Source organism: Corvus brachyrhynchos, unplaced genomic scaffold, assembly GCF_000691975.1.
Source record: "Corvus brachyrhynchos isolate BGI_N302 unplaced genomic scaffold, ASM69197v1 scaffold255, whole genome shotgun sequence".
Lineage (NCBI taxonomy): Eukaryota > Metazoa > Chordata > Aves > Passeriformes > Corvidae > Corvus > Corvus brachyrhynchos.
In genome coordinates this window covers 2,442,077-2,461,466 of record NW_008238358.1, presented here as the reverse complement: position 1 = coordinate 2,461,466, position 19,390 = coordinate 2,442,077, and the positions used below count along the sequence as shown (strand labels likewise).

The 19,390-nt window shown below is 36.3% G+C and overlaps 1 protein-coding gene across 9 annotated transcripts in view; it reads right to left on the bottom strand.

Moving 5' to 3' along the window:
* PDE1A (phosphodiesterase 1A) overlaps positions 1–19,390 on the bottom strand; it is a 179,703-nt gene that overhangs the window by 60,367 nt on the left and 99,946 nt on the right. Inside the window, exon 1 of one of the 9 annotated variants that reach the window (XM_017735739.1) lies at positions 15,713–15,939. The exons of 7 other annotated variants lie outside the window; for them this stretch is intronic. In XM_017735739.1, coding sequence (XP_017591228.1) covers positions 15,713–15,768 — 56 coding nt within the window. In that variant the 5' untranslated portion in view covers positions 15,769–15,939. Of the gene's footprint in view, positions 1–15,712; positions 15,940–19,390 lie in introns of those variants that run through there. One more of the 9 variants, XM_008634712.2, reaches the window with a different exon arrangement.

The window sequence follows — 19,390 nt, the reverse complement described above, 5'->3', positions numbered from 1 at the left end:
AACTGCCACTTTTATTTCCAAGGTAAAGTAAATTACTAGTAATCACTGAGAATAAATCAAAGTTAAAGACTCAGTTTAAGCGTCTTTAAGAACCAGAAGAGGAAAATTCAGCCTGTAATAAACTACTGAACCTGAGAAAAAGACCCTCTGCCTGCTTTCCCTGAACTGCCTTTATTTGCCACGTAAGTCTCCCCACCACTGAGCACTGCAAAGAAACAGCTTTCAAACTTACACATCTGGACTTCACTTAAAACTGTTTTGGAAACTTTGAACAAAAAAAAAAAAAGCTGGCTTTTACCACATATCCTATTAAAGGGGAAGTGAAATAAACTGCAAAAAGTAAACTGTAAACTAACGTTGCTTCCTACAATACTTTGAAATTAGTGAAAGTCACTGCTGAAGATGGGCAATGAAAGCATTGGTAATTCTTTGAAAATAATAAACATATACTATTGCTAATAAAAGAGAAATAGCTATTGATGTTAATATTCACAATGTGGTTAAAAAAATTATCTGTGTTGGTTAGATCAACTCCAAGTTGTAAATCATTATGTTCCCATGAACTAATTGAGGAAAGCCTAGCTGTGACAATTGTGACAATGTGTGAAAATGTTTGAGGACAGAAAAAAGGTTTTTTTTTTTTTCTGTAAACAAGTTGTTTCATATTGTGTTTTGGCTATTTAATATTGAACAATAAAATTAAATGGATTATTGTAAACTTTATTATAAAATTGATTTGACCCTCTAAATGAACTTCACGAAGTAAAAATGGGTAGATATGTAATGTGAAATTAAAATTGAAGAGGAGCAGAGTAACCATATCCTGGCAATATGGATAGTTGGTTTAACCACAGTTTTTCAAAACTGGAGAATGGAGGATTTTCCTCTAAAACTATCTGTAATTAAAACCACACACCAGTTTTGCTACCTGTAGTGATTCTTGTCATAATCAGTTGAATAATTTTCACCTGTAGAAAGCATTGGTCTCCCAGGAGTTCCTCAGCTTTCCAAGGCAGAAGTTACATCCTCACTCAAACATGAACTCTGAAAAAAGATCAGTATCCAACAATTCTAAATCATGAACAATGAGTAGTTCAGCTAATCTATTAAAAACAGCCCAATTCCACAGTCCAAGTTGCTTTAATACCTATTTGAGATTCAAGAAAGTATTTGAATAAGGGGGAATCCAAAATGGAGACAGCAAAACCACATCTTGAAAAGTCACAACAAATTCAAAATACGACTATTTCACTTGAATTCTAAAATTCCCTATATGAATTACCTAAATTCCAATTATTTTTATGTGAACTGGTATAATCTGAATTTTACACATTTCTATTAAGAACGTGTGTGTATAAAATACATCTTTATATAAATACACCAGTCTCTCCAACAAATACAAACAGATGAGAGATGCTGAAGAAATATACACAATATGGTAGCAAAGATTCAGGAGTGATCCCTTTGGGTTGCCACTCCTGTTTCCCTGTTCCTACCTGCAGTTATGAAGTGGCCAATTACCACAGCTTCTAAATGGTTAATCTCTACTTCAAGGTATTTTGCAGTAAGTCAGGGAAAAACAAGCTGATATGGGAATAGTTTGCCCAGCAAGGCAAGGCCAGGCCAGCATGTCAATGGGGAGCAAGGGTGAGAACTGGCAGCTCTTGACTCAGACCTTAATGTGTGTTTCACTTCCTTGAAATCATAAAAAATGCAGTTCCAAATGCGGTTACCTAACATTTCTTCTAATTACAGTTGCTCTTACTAAACTCTCATGTGGAGAAATACAAGAAAGGTATACCGTGTTTTCAGTGCTGAAAACGTGTTTTATGAAATTACTTCTCAGTCACTGCTGTGTCTGAGCATATGCACAGGAAGCCTTGTGGTTGCTAAGGGTTTCATGAATCACATGTATTTCGTGATTATTTTAAGCATACAAGTGGTACATGCTGATCTGTAATTGTGATTCAGTCATTAGAAAATAAATATTGAATGTGCTGATAATTCAGACAACATTTTGCTTACCAAAACTTCAATCCCATATTGAAGAATTAAAATAGAAGTTGTGCAGCTATATAGCAATGCTGAATTTTACATTCTCTTAATGAGAATGTAAATGCTTTTTCATGGTGATATAATTGCCTTGGTTGTTCAAATATTGATTATTTTTATGCAAGATGAAGTGGCTTTCCTTCAGGCAGGCTTCAATTCATTTTACCTTATCCTGTAAATTTACTATTTACCGCTGTAATACTATATAAATATTATCCTTTGTGTCTCATTTAGTAACAGGTTAAACAGGTGTGTTTAAAAAATTTAGTCAAAATTCCTACATTTGCTCTATCACCCAGCTGAAATCACAGAACACTGTGGGGTTTCACAGGGTTTCCACCTGAAACCATAAACCAATTCAAGGTCTCGAAAGCATTTTTTAATTTTTGCGTCATTCTCAACAAACCTAATAAAACAAATTTCAAGTGCCTGAGAAGCCACAGTGTCTTAACCCCAATAATACTAAAGGTCAGCTATTTGCGGCCCTATAATTTTTCATCATTCTCCATAATTTTCACTGGCTACACTGGAGCGACCCCCCAGAGAAGGAGGCTTGTCTGGGTTCCTGTTACTGCTGCTGTTCACTGCTGTCTCTCATGCCTCCCCAGGTTACTCACCCTTTCCCAAAAGTCACTCTCACCATTAGATTGAATATATGTCATGTTCACAAACTCTCACACATTTGAATTTCTCTGACCTTCCTTTGTGCACACCCAAGGTACAGAATGAACTTAGCCAAACTTTAAGTGTCTTTCAAACTTTTCTCTCACTTCTGCTAAAGAACCACCATTAATACTAATTTATTCTGCTGTTCAATTTCTTTCCAGGTTGAAGCTTAATCAAAAAATCTTTGGACTTCAAATTACTTAGCATGTACAAACATGCAGGTATTTTATCTGTCTTCTGTTAGATCCAAGAAATAATCAACTAATCTCCTTACCTTAAACTCTATAGCTCTTCCTATTGTCTCAATGTCCATTTCCATTATCTGACATTCCCATTTCACAATCAACCCATGAAATCAAAGACAATAAAAATATATAGGAGTGATTTGGAAATTGCAAATTATTCTTCTAATGGCTTTTGCTGAACATTTATTTTTGTCTGAAGATTGAAATTTAATCCACAAGGTTTTCCTGAATTTTCTATACATTATATAGAGTCCTAGCTAAAGCTCTTTCATCTTGAAGTTGTCAAATACTACAAGATGTCTCAAAGTCTTCATCATGAGCTAGCTGAATTCACTATCGACAAGCTGAGAAATCAAATGTAAACTCATCATCTCTCAAAAATCATGCTTGAAGATGAGGGCAGACCTTCAGTATGTTTAACTTGTTGGAGCTAATGTGGTAAGCACACAGAAAAGGCACAAAGCCCTTAGTTCCCATAGTGCTTTAAAAAGCTTTATTTTTCCTGCAGACAGCAGCTTTGAGCACAGTGATCAAAGCTGCTAAAAGGCAGATTATCTCCTTCAGTCCTTGGGACTAGAAAACGTGCATTGACAAATGTTGATACTCGTCCTTTGAAAAGGGCATGCAAAGAAGTACAAAATCCTTTTAGAAATATTAAGAACAAGCTATCATATAAAAAGCCAACTGATGTTCTTTGATTTAAAACTGCATTAACCAGAACTGGTAACTTTGTACTGAAAATACTTTCTAGGCTAATACTAAGAAAACATATTGCCGTCATTGCTTTTGAAAGCCTTTTTGGTGCAATTTCTGCTGCCGTTAAGGAGGGAAGATTTGTAAGTGTTCAGCACTAAAATAATGTATGATTAAAGAATCTTCAACCGTGATCAAAGTATCTTCAACTACAACAGCACAAGCATCTTTTCCTCTACTTGATAAAATCACATCTGAGCAAATAGTACAGGAACATTGTAATGACAGTTTGTTCTATGATTTCTCTGTGGAATCAAACTGCAGTAAATACTATATAATCTGTATATAATTAACATTTTCATTTTCCTGAGATAGAAATTAGAACTAGGACAGAATTTCCTTGCTGCAAACCACAGGTCAACTTTTATAAAGGTGGCTAAACCCTAAAAGCTAAAATTTCTGGTAACTTTAAAATTTGTTACTTAATAGTTACAGTTATTTGAGACATCAAAAACCTGTAACTGTAGAATCTGTATCCTGGTAAGTAATCTGGGTCCTCTGTGCCTATTTATAAATTATTTTATATTTGTTTGTGACCTGCTGACATCCTTGGACAGAGTATGAAATATAGCTCCATTTGGTTGCTTAGTATGCAATAGAATCACAGAATCATTAAAGCTGGAAGATCATCAAGTCCAACCTTTGGCCAAACACCACATTGTCAACTAAACCACAGCACCAAGTGCCATGTCCAGTTGATTCCTGCCAACTTGCATTTCTCTCAACACACGTACCACTGCCCCCTGATAATATATTAAGGGAACAAAGGTTACCTAAAGGCCTGTATAAGAAAGCATTACAGAAGAAGAGTTTTTTGAAATGGCAGTCCCTCATACTCAGTCTAAGAACACGGTCAGATGTGGTGCCCCAGCTATCACTCTCTCATACATTCCATCTCCTTTTTCCTTGGAACTATTGGCCCACCCACCCCCATATCTGATAGCACAAGAGCATGAGTAACAGTATGTCTTCAACCTGACACTGTCAAAACAATCTAGTTTACCTTCAAGATACTGCACATCAGTTCTACTGAAGTCTTTCCACACAATCAGATGAGGGTCACGTGCATGTACAGTTGTGCTATCAGGTGAATCAGGGTAGCTGGTTCAGGAGGACTAACAGATCAAAATAATCACCAAGATAATCCTACTTTGATCCAAACTCTCACTTTTCATTGGATTTGGAAGTCCTCCTTTCCTACTTATAATTAAACTTAAATACTTGAAGTACCAAAGTATAAAAGTTTTACTTTTAATATATAATCACACCTTCCAGATGGGATCAAAGAGCCAATTTATCTTGAATTTTATTTTTAATGTGTATCATGGGTTCTGAGGAACAAAGTACAGATCTGTATTTTTGGGATAAAATTGTGAAATGTAAGGATCCCAAATATTTGCATTATGAACTATTACAGACTATTGCATAAAATAATTTAAGAGTTATCTTAGTCTGCCTAAACTGTTGTAGAAAAAATACCACCACCTTAATTTAGATGTCTTTTCTACTGAATAATTAGCAGCTTCAAGAAATCTATTTTCACTAAAAGAATTTTTCATTCAAAAGACAGAGCAAGACATAAATTCTTTAGCACAACAGCTGTAGTAATTACAGTACAATTTTGCTGTAAAATCATTACCATCTCAGTGGTTCTGAAGAAAGAATAAAGTACATGTAATGTATATGGCAACGTAAAAATATGAATAGGGTTTTTATTTAAAACCTCAATACAGCAATTAAAATGTAGGAAAAAAAATAGGAGATTCTAGAATTCAGCACTCTATGTTATGTGTGAAATAACTTCTGGCATTTGGAATTGTTAAAAATAAATGTTCTGCTGAAGAATTGCCAAATAAAGTACTTCAAAGCAGGTCTTGGTAATGAGAAGTAGAACATCAGATTAGCTTAAACACTTGAGAGCTATATAAATGTTCAAAAGAGGAAAGAATGAAGCGGGTGAACTTTTCCCCTACATTCTTTAAGAATGGTCATAAATAGGATGAAATGTAACATGGCCATTCTTATTTACACGAGACCCTGATTTAGGATTTGTACATGGGAAGCTAAATTTGAATTAGGGTGAGATAAGAAACTGAAATTCACTGTCCTTGAATAGCTCCATCTTTGAATACTTCAGGATTATTTGACTTAATCAGATAAAAGACCCTGGAGCTCATCAGGAAAAATATTTCCCATAAAGTCATTCCTGAACAATATCACGTTAAATCCATTATCAAGCAGATAGTATATAGGGTCTATATGCATACTAGTTTTTGTTCTGGAAACAGTTGTCACAGGAAGTGTAGCAAACTAAATCAAACATCATCTGTAGCCAATGCTGGTATAAAGCTGCCATTTTCCTCAGCCTGCAGAGTGCCTGGCACTTCAGTACAAAGGGTTCAGGTTTGTAAGCCTGGAAGGTAAATTGGATTAGAGGCCATTCCTTAGTTCTTGCATTCTTAGTTCTTTGCCTTAAATCACTCAAAAGATAAGAGTTTCTCCTACAAAGTTGAAAAGTGCAGCCCTGCTCTGATCTAGAGAACTCCAAGAAGGGACAGGCCACTATCCTTACCAGCACTGCCCATGTTTTCCCTACTGTGCTCAGGACTTCGATGAGTTCCTGTCCTTACACACCCCACAAAGCACTTTAACTCCTCTGCTTCAATAAAAGGCACTAACCTCAACTGCTAATCAAATTGTCTTGCCTGATTTGAAAACATGCCATTAAACCAATCTGATTATCAACTTATTGACTAAAAAGGGAAAATATTTTCATAGCTTCCAATTTGTTGATGTTCCAGGTTTGAAATGGACCATCCCTCAGAAGGTGTAGTCCAGAATCTATCAGCAGAAGTGTTACTTTTGTCTTATTTTGTTCAAACTGAGAAAATCTAGCAAACATAGCCAACTTAAATTTGCCTGTTTATATAAGGTTTACAGATACTATTAGCAGATTAAATTGAAAATTCAGAACTTAGTTCTCAAACTGATCATGACAATATTCATAGAATATTCATGATTGGAATAACATGGACCATCTTTCTTCATTGCTAAATTATATGCTGCCACATTACTTTCTAAACAAAGTCCTAACCGGACCTCAAAATTAACCACAGAACTAATACATCCAGCTATGTTTAATTACTTGTGAAATGGCTTGAAAATGTTCTGTTTATCAGAAAGAGCTTTCAGCTGGAAAATTACTGGGCTTCTAGCAAGAATTTCTTTATAAGAAAATTTCAAACCCACCTTCTAATAAGACAAGATTCTGTCCTTAATGTCTGTCTCTTTTGAGGACACAGAAATTAAAAGGTAACTTCTTCAAAGTGATGACAGTACAACATCCCTCAATGTCCTTCTCTAGGGATGTGAAATCCAACCTGAAAGGTTCAAATCACTTAAAGTCATGACTAACATACGTCCCAAAATTTGCATCATTTTTCATAGCTCTACTGAATGAATCACTATCCTTCAGTTTCACTGCAAAGCATTGCCATTCCTTTCAAGTTAAGAACCTGGTTACATTTTAATTTCAAAATAGGAAAGTAGACAGTTCTTGACTCAATATTATAATGTTTGTTTACACACTTACTAAGGAAGAAGCCTGTGTGTATAAAAGAAAAATCAGCAATAAAAGAGTTTCTTAGAAAGTGTAACTACATACTATGATCTGCCTGTCATATTCTCAAACAATAAATTGTTTTATTTTCCATTACTTTTCAGATCCTTTACTGCAGCATATTTTTATTGGAATCCTCAGTTTTGAAATCAAGTTAATCACTTTAATCTAAAACAACATTACTCAGAGAAGTAAGCCTTTCTCAAGGAGAACAGGCCAGTTTTAACACAGTAGCAAACAGTCCAGACATTGATGACAAGGGAGTGCTTGAAGAAAGACCATAGAGAAATACTATAGCAAAATCTTCAGTAGTAAAATTTCCTAAAATTAATGCAAATGAGAGCGTGCCTTGTTCGGTAGTCTCCTACCAATACACTGCTTTCACCTGCAGATACCTACATGATGTCATGAATATGCAATGCAGGATGTTCTTGAATGGATGATGGAGAAGGAGAAACCAAGTGCAGTGCTAGTTAACAGCTCGGCTCTGGTGAGTGTGGGTTCGCATGTATGCTTTAGCTGAGCAAACCTCAAAGAGCTCAGGGTTGGTGAGAGTGTTTACAGCCTTTCTGCAATTTCACTCTGGAAAGATAATGTGAAAATGACGATGAATCAGATGGGTATCAGCTTTTTGGTCAGCCACCACCCTTCCCTAGGTGAGCAAACGACAGCGGCTGCTGTGCTTGTTTGGCTTGAAGCCCTGGGGCAGGGCCTGGCCGTCTCCTATGCAGTGGTCAGTACATCTCCTGGATTTGACCTTACTAGCAAGTGAGCCTTCTAAGCCATTTTATGTATATCTCAGCTCATTGTTTCTGTAGGGTTTGAGGTTTTCTTAATGCCATATTTCATGATTATCGATGACTAAACATTCAGTTGTAAGCAACATTTATTTCTGTGGACTCTGTCATTTTTAAATTGATTTAAAGATTCAAGGTTAAGGACATGATTCTAAAAGATGTGTGAGAGATTTCAGTGTCAACAGTGACCAGAGATTTCCATTTTGTGCAGTGATACACATAAAGAAAGGGAAAAAGAACAAACAACCCACATTTCCTACCATTGAGAAGCTACATCTAAAAAAAATAGAGAAAAGCAAAGCAATAGTAAAATACTCAAATGAAAGGTAAATATATAGCCGAAAATTTTGCTACAGCTTATTAAAAACTTTGTAGCACCAAACATATTAGAAGCATTCCCATATATGAATAAATTATACACACATTGAAGTAGAAAAAGTGCACTCCCCATGGGGCTGTAGGATCAAGCAATGAAGAGATCTAAATCATCTGTCTTTTTAAGATTTAAGGTAGATGCAACAGTTGTTAAAATATGTATTTGCTTCCTTTTTAGGAAAGCTGTGTTGAAATGCCTGATTAATTAACTGAGAGTATGCAAAAAAAAAATCAGGTGAAAGACCTCTTATAAAATAAAAAACCAAGGAACATGAAGGAAATGTGAACATGACAAAGTATAGACACTGGTATTTCATACAGTAACTGCACTAGCAAAAATGTTTATGTATTTTTATGAAGAAACTTGCTCAAGGCTCAGTAACATTCAATTAAAGTGAGATATGTAGGAACAACTAAGAGTAACAAAAAAAGCAGGCATATGAGCACCCAAAGAAAAAGATATGATCCATGGCATAATTGTCTGGAGATCAAAGGACTTTTAGTATTTTGCATAATTTTTCTATTAATCTTCAGTTTCTTTATCTTTGAAATTTGCTGTCTGACAAATGTGATCCTAAATCTGCATACATCAGCCTAGGTCTTAAAATCCTGCTAATATTCTACTGCTGGATACATGTTAATGTACTTTACATGAAGAAGAAATGAAAGTAAAAAACAATGTAATAATTTTCCTCCTGTAGATCCTAGATCAGGTGTTAAAGAAAGGTATTTGTATTATGGTGAATAGGTTTTAATGTGAAGTTAATCCAGGGAGTAATTTAAAGTATGCTTTGCCATAAAATAACTGTTTTCTACTCTTAAAATTTTCATTAACTATGATTTTTATTTTGAGGTCACATCAGCTGTACTTAGTTTAAATTTTAATCCAGAATAGTTAATCTCAGATTCTTCTCTGGAATACCCTTACTAAAATTCAAATTGGAGTACCATTAAAAGAACACAAAACAGCAGAGTAAAATATTCTTACAGTACAAAGAAATAAACCTTATCAAAATGATCTCAGAAATTACAATAACTCTTAAAGAGGACTAATCAAAATAAAATCTAATTAAATTCTGCTCTTACTCAACCACAAGGACTCTGCTTGATTCTGATAGATTGAAAAAAGAGACCTTGGCACCTACACCACAAACATGCTTACAGAAATGACATTAAAATTTACTAAATTTTCAAGACTTCATTTATGTTATCTGGTTTCTGACATGGATTTCAATTATTTTTGCAGTAGGAGGCATTAATTAATTTCATTCAGAGGCACAATAGTTTGACATGCAGATACATATTTGATTACACGATGTGAGCCCCCAAATATGACAACATACAATTTAATCACGCGAATAATGCCTTTATGAGGTGGATTTCTGACTTTTACCCCAGTGATTTATCTCCTCTGATTACAAACCAGACTGTCCTAATGTTTTAAGGCTAAAAATCCAGCCTGTGATTCTTTTTCATTAATTACATCAACCTCACAAGTCTAACTGCACTGTGCACCTACAGTCCCTTTTCTTCAGAAGCCTATGAAAGTTGTTAAGACTTTTTTTTTAATTGGCATTTTTTTAAACACCAATTCTCATTGTTCCATTTATCCCAAGGACACCTAAGTACAAGTGCAAGGATTACAGCAACAAAACCTGTATATTTTCATCGTCTTTCCCATTCGTCTTTCCATTCTTTCCTATTTGCCTCCAGCTCTAATGAGGCACAGGCACTTCCCTGTCCTCCCCACATGTTCCTGACAGGGCTTGTGGATGCCCACTCTCCATTTTCATGTTCCAGTCATGCTCCTTAACCTCTTCAGCATTCCCTTTAGCCCTCGGGCCAGGCACGGGAAACACCGACTTTGCCCCTACAGGCCTTCCTCACTTGTGTTCCTTGATACTTTTGCTCTAAACTGAGCCTGGTCTTTTCTATTTTCATTTCTTGGTGTTTGGCTGAGGTTTTTTCCTGCCATTCAACTCTCTGGACTCACACAGGCGTGCCAAAGAGGTGAACTGAAGAGCAACATCAGTAATAGGGCATTTTCCCACACCTTGCCTTTCACCTACAATATACACTACCCATAGCTATATAGCTCCCACAGTGAGGAATTTTATTAATACACAGCTTCAGTTTAAGTTTATATGTACTATTTGATTTATTTTTTTCCCATATTTATCTACAATATGAAAGAAACACCCCTGAAAGTATATAGGAGTCAAGTCACTAGGCAGGGCAGCTTGCTACAGATTAGTCTTGTGAGTCCAGCTCCAACAACGATACAGGTATTTTTTTCAATATTTAGTTGATAGAAAGCACATAAATATGAAACATCATATGTACTCTAAGGCTGAAGGCACTGTTTCCTAAGCTCTCACCACTCAACAATATAATGCTGATGCCAGTAACAATGTTAATCATCACAGGTCAGGATTTTAGGTGGCGTGAATCTCACAGAACACAGAGGAGTTCAATCAGTTTACATGAGCGCATGTGCTTTCTAACGCATTTTGGTATAATGGCATGAAAAAACAAAATGAGTGTTTTCTAAGGGAAGAGTATCTGCACTCTTTTTTTCATATTCAAAGTTTCGTTACAAAGCCATTAACAACTTCAGTTACAAAGACAGGTAAGAGTAGTTTAAAAATTCATTAATACTTCATGCATATGATAAAGATGCATGGATTAACAGTTCACGAAGGATATTTTACTGCTGTCACCAGTGATGCACAGTTCGTGCTTCAAGTGCACTAAATTAATTTGCAGTGCTCTTCAGAAACATTTCAGTCCTGAAAATACCTAAAGCAGCTGAGCCAAGTGACTGGTGTCAGCAAGGCAGGACTCTGGGACTTGCAAGACACAACAGCTCTCCCACGCACAGAAGAAGGATTCATTATACAAGTATTTCTCAAACAACACAAGTACCAAGCTGTCTCCTACTATATCCACATCTACATATCCAGATTGTTGGAACTTGTGATTTAGCACCAAACTTCATTGGGAAGAACCTTCCCTTTCCTCACCCCATCCTTTTTACATACCAAGAAGCAACTTGATCAGGATAGTTGGTTTCTGTTGAAATGCTGGATAGCCTCTTTCAAGCTCCAAGTTCTAAATTTGGTACATGCCAGAATGATTTGAAATTACATGAAATAGTCTAAGAGGAAAACACGTAACGTTTAACAAAATAATTATTTGATTTTGCAATCTTTTAATGCATGCACCATTTAACTCCGACAGATATCTACTAGCAGAAGTTTTAAAAAATATGTCCTAAACCACCAGTTTTAGGTGTCTCATAAAGCAATCCAAATTTTCCTTTCATTGGTGGTGGAATAAATGCCACCTTAAGCCTCACTGTGTTTTTAGTAGCATCCCTTACAACAGCGCAAATTTAATACGTGTTAGGCCTAGATCTGCTTTGGAAATTATAATTACTTCTCCTTTAGATTTGCTCCAATGTCTTCTTGTGATAAATAAGGCTGGTTTTGAGTTGCCTTTCTGAATCCTGTCAGCACTTCCCAATCCCACATTTGTACAAGTGTGGCACTTTTCCAAAACATATTGTCTCATAAATCTTCTTTAAACAGAAAAGCCTTTAAACAGTATTTTGCAGACCTACATCAGTGAATGAACTTGGAAACTTTTCTTTTATAAATAGGATTATGGGAGCTCCATAAAAGTCAGTCAAGAGGTTTTTCAGACCTTTTAGACATTTTGAATTTTAAAAAGAAAATAAGATAAATACATCATGATAATCCTATTCATGATGCTTACAGATTTTCTATTTATTAGACCTGTCATTGCATTTAAATAGCTGCTCATAATTATTAGAAAGATAAACACTGCTGTAAAATGGATTAATGGTGTTGTGTTTTCTCTAATAATAACAAAAAGTCTCAGCAGTTACTCTACTGTTGGGTTACACAATGTAATTATGTGATCTGTAAGATCATTTACAGTATTCTCCTATAGAACTGAATTACTTTTATTTAGCTACTAGATTTTGCTATCCTTCTAAAATTTAAAATGAGAACGCCTAATTTTGTACTAATGTTACAGTGGTTCTCCTGAAGTTACCTGTTCCATTTGACACAATTGTACAATTTGGCATTTATGTTTACAATTAAGGCTATAGGCATTCGTATAACTTAATACAGAAAACAAAAGCACAGAAACTTTGCAGACCTTTCAATGTATCCCAGGAAGAAAAAAAAAAAAGCTATTTCCAAATAATACAGATTTCACTAAGTAAGCTATGAGTATGGATGTTTTTCTCAAGCAAAATTTCACTGAAAATTATACAGTATCAGAAAAGCTTTTGAGTTTGAGTAATTGGCATTTCCTTATGAAAAATAGGCCTGTATGTTGCCAAAAAGCTCTTATCAGTAGAGCACAGAACAGTGGAAGCCTTTTGCAGTCACTTGGTACATGGCAGAACTGCTTTATGCCTTCAGCAGTTGATTCTCACGTGCACTATCTGATAAGGACCATCTGATAAGGATTGTTCAGTTGCTCTACATCAGTAAGTACACTAGACCTCTGCTTAGCTGACGTAATATAGATCAGCCAATTCCTGAATGTCTGCTTTATCAGGAGAACTCTCAGCAGCCCAACAACAAACCACAGTCTGCTCCTAGTTCCTAGTCTCACTGATTTCATAATCTGCCTCATGGACTCTCAGACTAGGACGCCAGAATGGAGCAAGAACCAGGATGCTCAGCTATGAAAATAAGCATATTAATTCATGATTCTGTAGTTTCTTCATGTGCATAATTAAGGCACTTGACTCATCTTTTCAGAGAGGAGCAGGTAGTAAAGCACTGACAAAGAAGGAGGAACAGAAATCATAGATACAAAAATTCACAAGGAAAATAAACGAACATAAAAAGTTCCCATTTATGTTCCTTTTAACAAAATTAAATTTCCTCTTATTACTAAGCATTAAATTAACATTATTTTAAACCACTGTGAACATGTTTTCAGCTCCAACAAAGGATGAAAAATTCCATTTTTTTTTTAAGCTCAGACCACCTTAAATAAGAGCTATTTGCAAAAAAAAAAAAAAAAAAAGCATTATAACTACAATACCTAAGCTAGCTCCACTTCCAAGAGACAAGAATAATTATCCCCTTATATCAGTAGATTCAAAGTTTAATCTAGTGATGCATTTGAATCTATGGAGCCATCTAGACTGGACAGAAAATCACCATCTCAAGACAGGAGAGATGTTTCGTGCCAGAAACTTGTGTCTTGTACAAAAGCACCTGATCTAAAGATCTGCTCACCCCAACAGATTTGGATTTCTGCATTTTATAACTCTTTCACAGAAATACAATATATATTAATTATTATATTTAGCAAATACTGTTTCTATATTACCAATGTATGTTTTAAAGCTAAATTTTCTAGATTGGATTACTGGATGGATTAAAAAAGAAAAAGGCTCTGGAGAACTGGACCATAATGTATCTACTAGATAGAAACTGCAAGGGCTCCTGAAGGCAGAATGTAGATTTTTGTTCCTTTTTTGTTCAGTCATTTTTGACAGAATGATAGAAAATTTCAGTTCAGTTCTTTCTCTCCAGAGAGGCACACATCAATTGAAAATCTCTATAAATATCAGAAAGAAACACCATCTTAAACTGCTTGAAGAATCATAACTGGCATGATGCCAAAAGGTCCCCTTGAACTTTAACCTATTGATACAGAGAGCTGGCCAAAAAGAAAAAAACAAACAAACAAAAGAATAAAAGCCACTGCCACAGTAAACTTATAATTTTCTTTTCTTTTCATGCCTTTTCTTTAAGATGTGTTTCTACACATTACTGTACAGGATGTACTTCCAAGGAATTGCATATACCTGCTGTATTGGAGGAATTGGCTTCCTCCCATGACCCAACAAACAGTGCCAGAAGTCACTTTGCTGCCTGTGTGCTCTCTCAAGCGAGGTCAAAGGAAAGGAGCCAACCTACAGGGCAACCCACTCTGTCTTCAGGTTTGAGGTTTGGCACACATTTCAGCTCTGATATTATGTTAAAACAAAACCTTAAACGAGACTTGGAAAAGTATTAACAAAATGGATAATAAACTGTAGATGGGGGGGTGGGGGAAGCAGCATAAAGCTGTTATATACCACCACTGCTACCAATACTGATCTCAAGTCAGGAAATGCTTAAGGAATAACAGAAATGTCCCTCTTATACTGACTTTGCTGTAAATCCTCAGCATCTAAAGCCATGCCACCAGTTCAATCTGCAACTTTTTTATGTTCAAAAGCCATCTCATTGGGAGTGCTCTAGCCTGGGTTTCTGTCTTGTTCTCCGAACTAGAAGGAAAAGCAGTGTAGGCACAGAATTAAGGAGAGGATTACAAACCGATTAAATTTACACAGAATACAATAAAAGAGACAGATTTTCCATTTCCAACAGCCAAAAACCCAAATCAACCTCTTTAAAAGGCTGCTTAGGTCATCTGCAAAGCTTTCTATATAGTTAAGAATTGAATTATGGTTTCCTGTTCCATTATTTGTTGTCTTTGGTCACCACCCAGGTGCATGGAAAAGTTTTAAAAGTAATGTTTATCCCTGAAAAAAGAAAATTCTTGAGAGCTATGAGCTGGCTAGCTCCTTTAGAAGGAAGAAGAGGATTTGCTTAATGTAGTTCTGGCACACAAAACATAAATCCGGTCTCAGAAAGAGATGCTACATAATCTAGTCTTTTGCTTCTCTCACAAATTATATCCTGCCAGAATTGACAGAAGATTTTACAATCCCTAAAGTGCAAAGCCTTCTGTGCAAATATACACATGCTCATTTTAGTTATCAGCTTTAAAAGTTGTGTGGCTTTGTTTCTTTAACATTGTGAACAAGACAAATTTGGAATGGTTTGTCATTTCTTAAAGTTCTTGTCAAGAAGAGCAGCTGCATAGCCAGAGCACTCAGAGAGGGAGAGCTCAGTTCTGTACATTTTACCCACAACAGTCAGCAATTACGTGTACAAGCAGTTCCATTAGCAGCCAGAGGAAGACGATGTAATTACAGATTTGTACAACTTGGCCTCAGAACAAAACAAAAACAAAACCAGGAGCTTAATCAGTCATTTTATATATCAGTTGTATATACAGCATGCCCAGAAACAGGAAGCTCAAATCAGTTACTGAAGACAGGCATCTTGCTGCAATGGAGATGCCCTGGAGTATCTCACCTGGTCGCCAGCTGCTGCTCCAGAAGAGCACAGGTGTCCTGCTGGTCCTGGGTCATATCTGCCAGCCCTGGGTGGATGTCTCAGGCACCCTTAGGTGTCTCAAATGGCACTAGATACCTGTATTTGAGCAACTGATGCAAGCCTAGGCTGTCAATTCTTTACAAGTAAAGCAGACACACGCTCCTTCAGGCAGAAAATATTCAGTTCAGAAATCAGTGAAATCTACTTGAAGATAAGCAGGAGAAGGGTTACATTTCTTAGAGACAGAGAGTGTGTGGGATGGTGCTACTGCTGCAGTATGACATAAAAAGCCTGGTCTCGTACATGTGTCGTGAGGAGAACAGAGAAAAGAGAGAAAGCCAGAGACAGAGCAAGTACATATATACTGCAGTCTTCCGACATGTCAGGAGCACAGTTACACCCTTGTTTTCTATAATTTTTGACCCTTTGTGACTGATTATAACCTGATCTAGCAAAGGAAGTCTCATCATTTCTACTGTGCCCAGGTTTTACCCCACCTCTCAGTCAAGTGTGATGCGTAAGTACCATGGATAGGAAAGCAACATACATTCTTAACACCACAACTTAACACCACATACATTTTTACACTGTCAGAATGGTATTAAAGGAGCAGAGATTAAATCTACCCCAACTGCTGGGCAAATAGCATACTGGGCACAACATAAATGGGAGCCAAACCAATCAGATAAAATCTATGGTAATGTTTTTGTTTCTTCAGATCAACTCTGTTCTCCTAGCTTGGACTCTATCTTGTAATCCAGCTTATTAGTTACTAGGCCTGACTACCAGGTTACCCAGGGAATACATGAGTGTTCCCGTGTAGCAGTCTCCCTCCTCCTCTTTCCTGTCTCTGAGTACTAAATCTTCCCTGTGGCTTCCCTCTCCCTTCCAAACTGAGGACACACACTGTGGTTCCCTAGGGAGAGACCAGCTGAGATTTGTTTCCACAGTCAGCTGTGGGAGATGGTACTTGACCCCTGCTTATCACAAACAAAGCTGGAATTCAGCTTCTCACCTGTCTCTCTCTTGGTATCAGCTCTTTTGACCTTAAAATCCCTCCAAAGAATATTCATTTTCATGTGAGGACAGAAAAGGAACTAAAGGACAAACTTGTTTAAATGTGATGGTTATCTCAAAGACAATTTTCAGAAATGAGCTAATAATACAAAGTTACATAAAATGAGAGTATCTTAAAAGATAGTTTATCAACATACTCTATATTAAAATAACCCAAATAAAATAATGAAAAAATAGTTTATCATGAACAACCACAATTTTTAGGCTGTACGATTGTATGTGAGGTTCAAAACATTTCATTTGCAAAACAAGAATATTTTTAGGGATTTCAGATTGTGTAAATAAGGTGGATACTGGACTTTTGAGACATATATATATATATTTATGTTGCGCTAACACTTATAGTTGGAGGAAAATAATCAGCATCTGACAAAAACAACTGAATGGTCATCTAAATGGCTAATTACCAAAATTCTGGATGGACAGAATGCAGCTGCATTCCTATTCTAACTAGGACCACAGGGAGCTCAAAAAGTCTACCTGGAAGGGGGTACATGTCTTAGCTTTTCTTAGCTCCAGTTCCATTTATACAAAAATACAGACAATAATTTATGTACCATACTTTATACCACAGGCCAAGAAGAGGAACTTAATAAACCAATCACAATAGCTTTCCTAAAATGTCTCTGTATGTAGAATTTACAGCCACCTCAACAGTCTCTCTGCTAATTGCCATGACCATGGTACAAGTACCATTCTTTAAGGGGTGACCAGTAATACTTATGACCTTTCCATTTCACAATGTTCTGAAAATCATTAGAAATGTACGAATACCATAATGCAGGTATAAACAGACCCAGAGCCATTGCACACACATCAGGATGTTTCCTGATACATAGAGTCTTAGTATCTTTTTCTTTTTTAAAGAAAACACCATTTGTCAACACAATTTCACTTCATCTGCTACAAACTAGAAAACAAGTGTGTTCAGGCTGCGGAAAACATTGGTGGTATCTATGCAAGTATTTAATGTAGCAGCTTTATATGTTCACACAAAGCTGGTTTTGAGAGTCTCATCAAAGAAGGAGGCAATTCTGTTCTTTTACCTCTATTCACTCAACACTATAAAAAGTGAGATACAACCATCTTACACTGCTTTAGAGAGCATCCAGCTACTAGAAGTTATTTTATTTGATTCTGGCTTATGGCATGACTATTGCCATATAGAAGTTTTCTCCTAAAAAGTCATCATAAAAGTAATATAAATAAACATACCCTTCTATCTTTATACAATCTATTCCACTAAAATTAGACTACTCACTTTATTTCTTAGGAAACCATCAAAACATATAAAGAGCCTGTAACACAGAGCAAAAACCTGGCCTGGCAATAACTGAAGCATCTGTTTCAGCTCTTTTAAATATCCCAATGACCTTCTGAGATTTCCTACGCACCTAAACACAACAAAAAAGCCACTGGTCCCACGCAGTGGGGCAGCTGCACAGCAGACACCTGAACACAGTTGTCGTAGCACTGAGACAAAATTGTTCAGCCCAGACTTCTGAGAACACTTTGCTCTGGTGCAAATCTGTAATTGTAATATTTGCAGTTTTGCAAAGGAAAGAAGTCCTATTTGTTAAATCAGGAAGCCTCATTCGTGAACAGTGGAAAATACTACTAAACTTTTCAAATAATGCCAGTTATTTTGCTGTAGAATTGCACAGCATACCACATCACGTCATTGGAGCCTAAAATAAAATCTTCCCAGAAACCCAAGTGCCCTATAATACTAATTTTAAGAGATTCCGAAGTTATTCCAAGCAAATGGTTTTATCTATATTTGGCTATTAGCCCCTATAGACAAACTGAATTTGGAAAAGTTTGTATGTTTGGGATAAACATAAGAAACAACATGGAACAACATGTTTTCTCTGTGCATCACATGAGCTGTAGCTCACTGAATGTCAGCTGAAAGGTAGGGCTAAAGGTTAAGAGGATATTCTTTTTTCAGTTGTGATTCTGCATTGGCACCAAAGCCTCAATAGCTGTACAAATCCTTTGTGCTAGTCAGTGACATCTGAAAAGGTTCTCCACAGCAAAATCTCTCTGAATGTCTTTCTAGAGGTTAAAAAATCATTTGTTAGTCCGATAAGGGCAAAGGCCTCACTCAGCATGGCATATTCATGTTATTACAGTTTTCCTTATACAGTATCCCTGATTCTACTGGCATTACTGAAATTTTGTCATAACAACAGGCACCAAAAAAATTGAAATAAAAATAAAAAAAGAACAGGTGCATCAGCAGAGGAGCATAATAGTAGTAAAAATGAATGACAGTTCCCATGACATTTCCTATTTTCTAAGAAAAACGTGAAAAGATCAAAGTCTCATCCAACTCTTTCCTGAGACAGGAGTAAGTGTCACTGTTTAATTAATAGTTAACTGCCCTGCCACTTCTAACATACTTTCTGCTAAAAGATGCATTGATTTAATTACTGTGACTGAGCCTGTTGGGTTGCCCAGAAAACTGTTCAATTCAGGTGGGACAGGGCAGCTGCAAAGGCCTTGAAGTGCTGAAATCTCATGAGTCCTGACAGGAATTCCCTTCCTGGTCAGGGACAGTCATACCCTGCACATTCC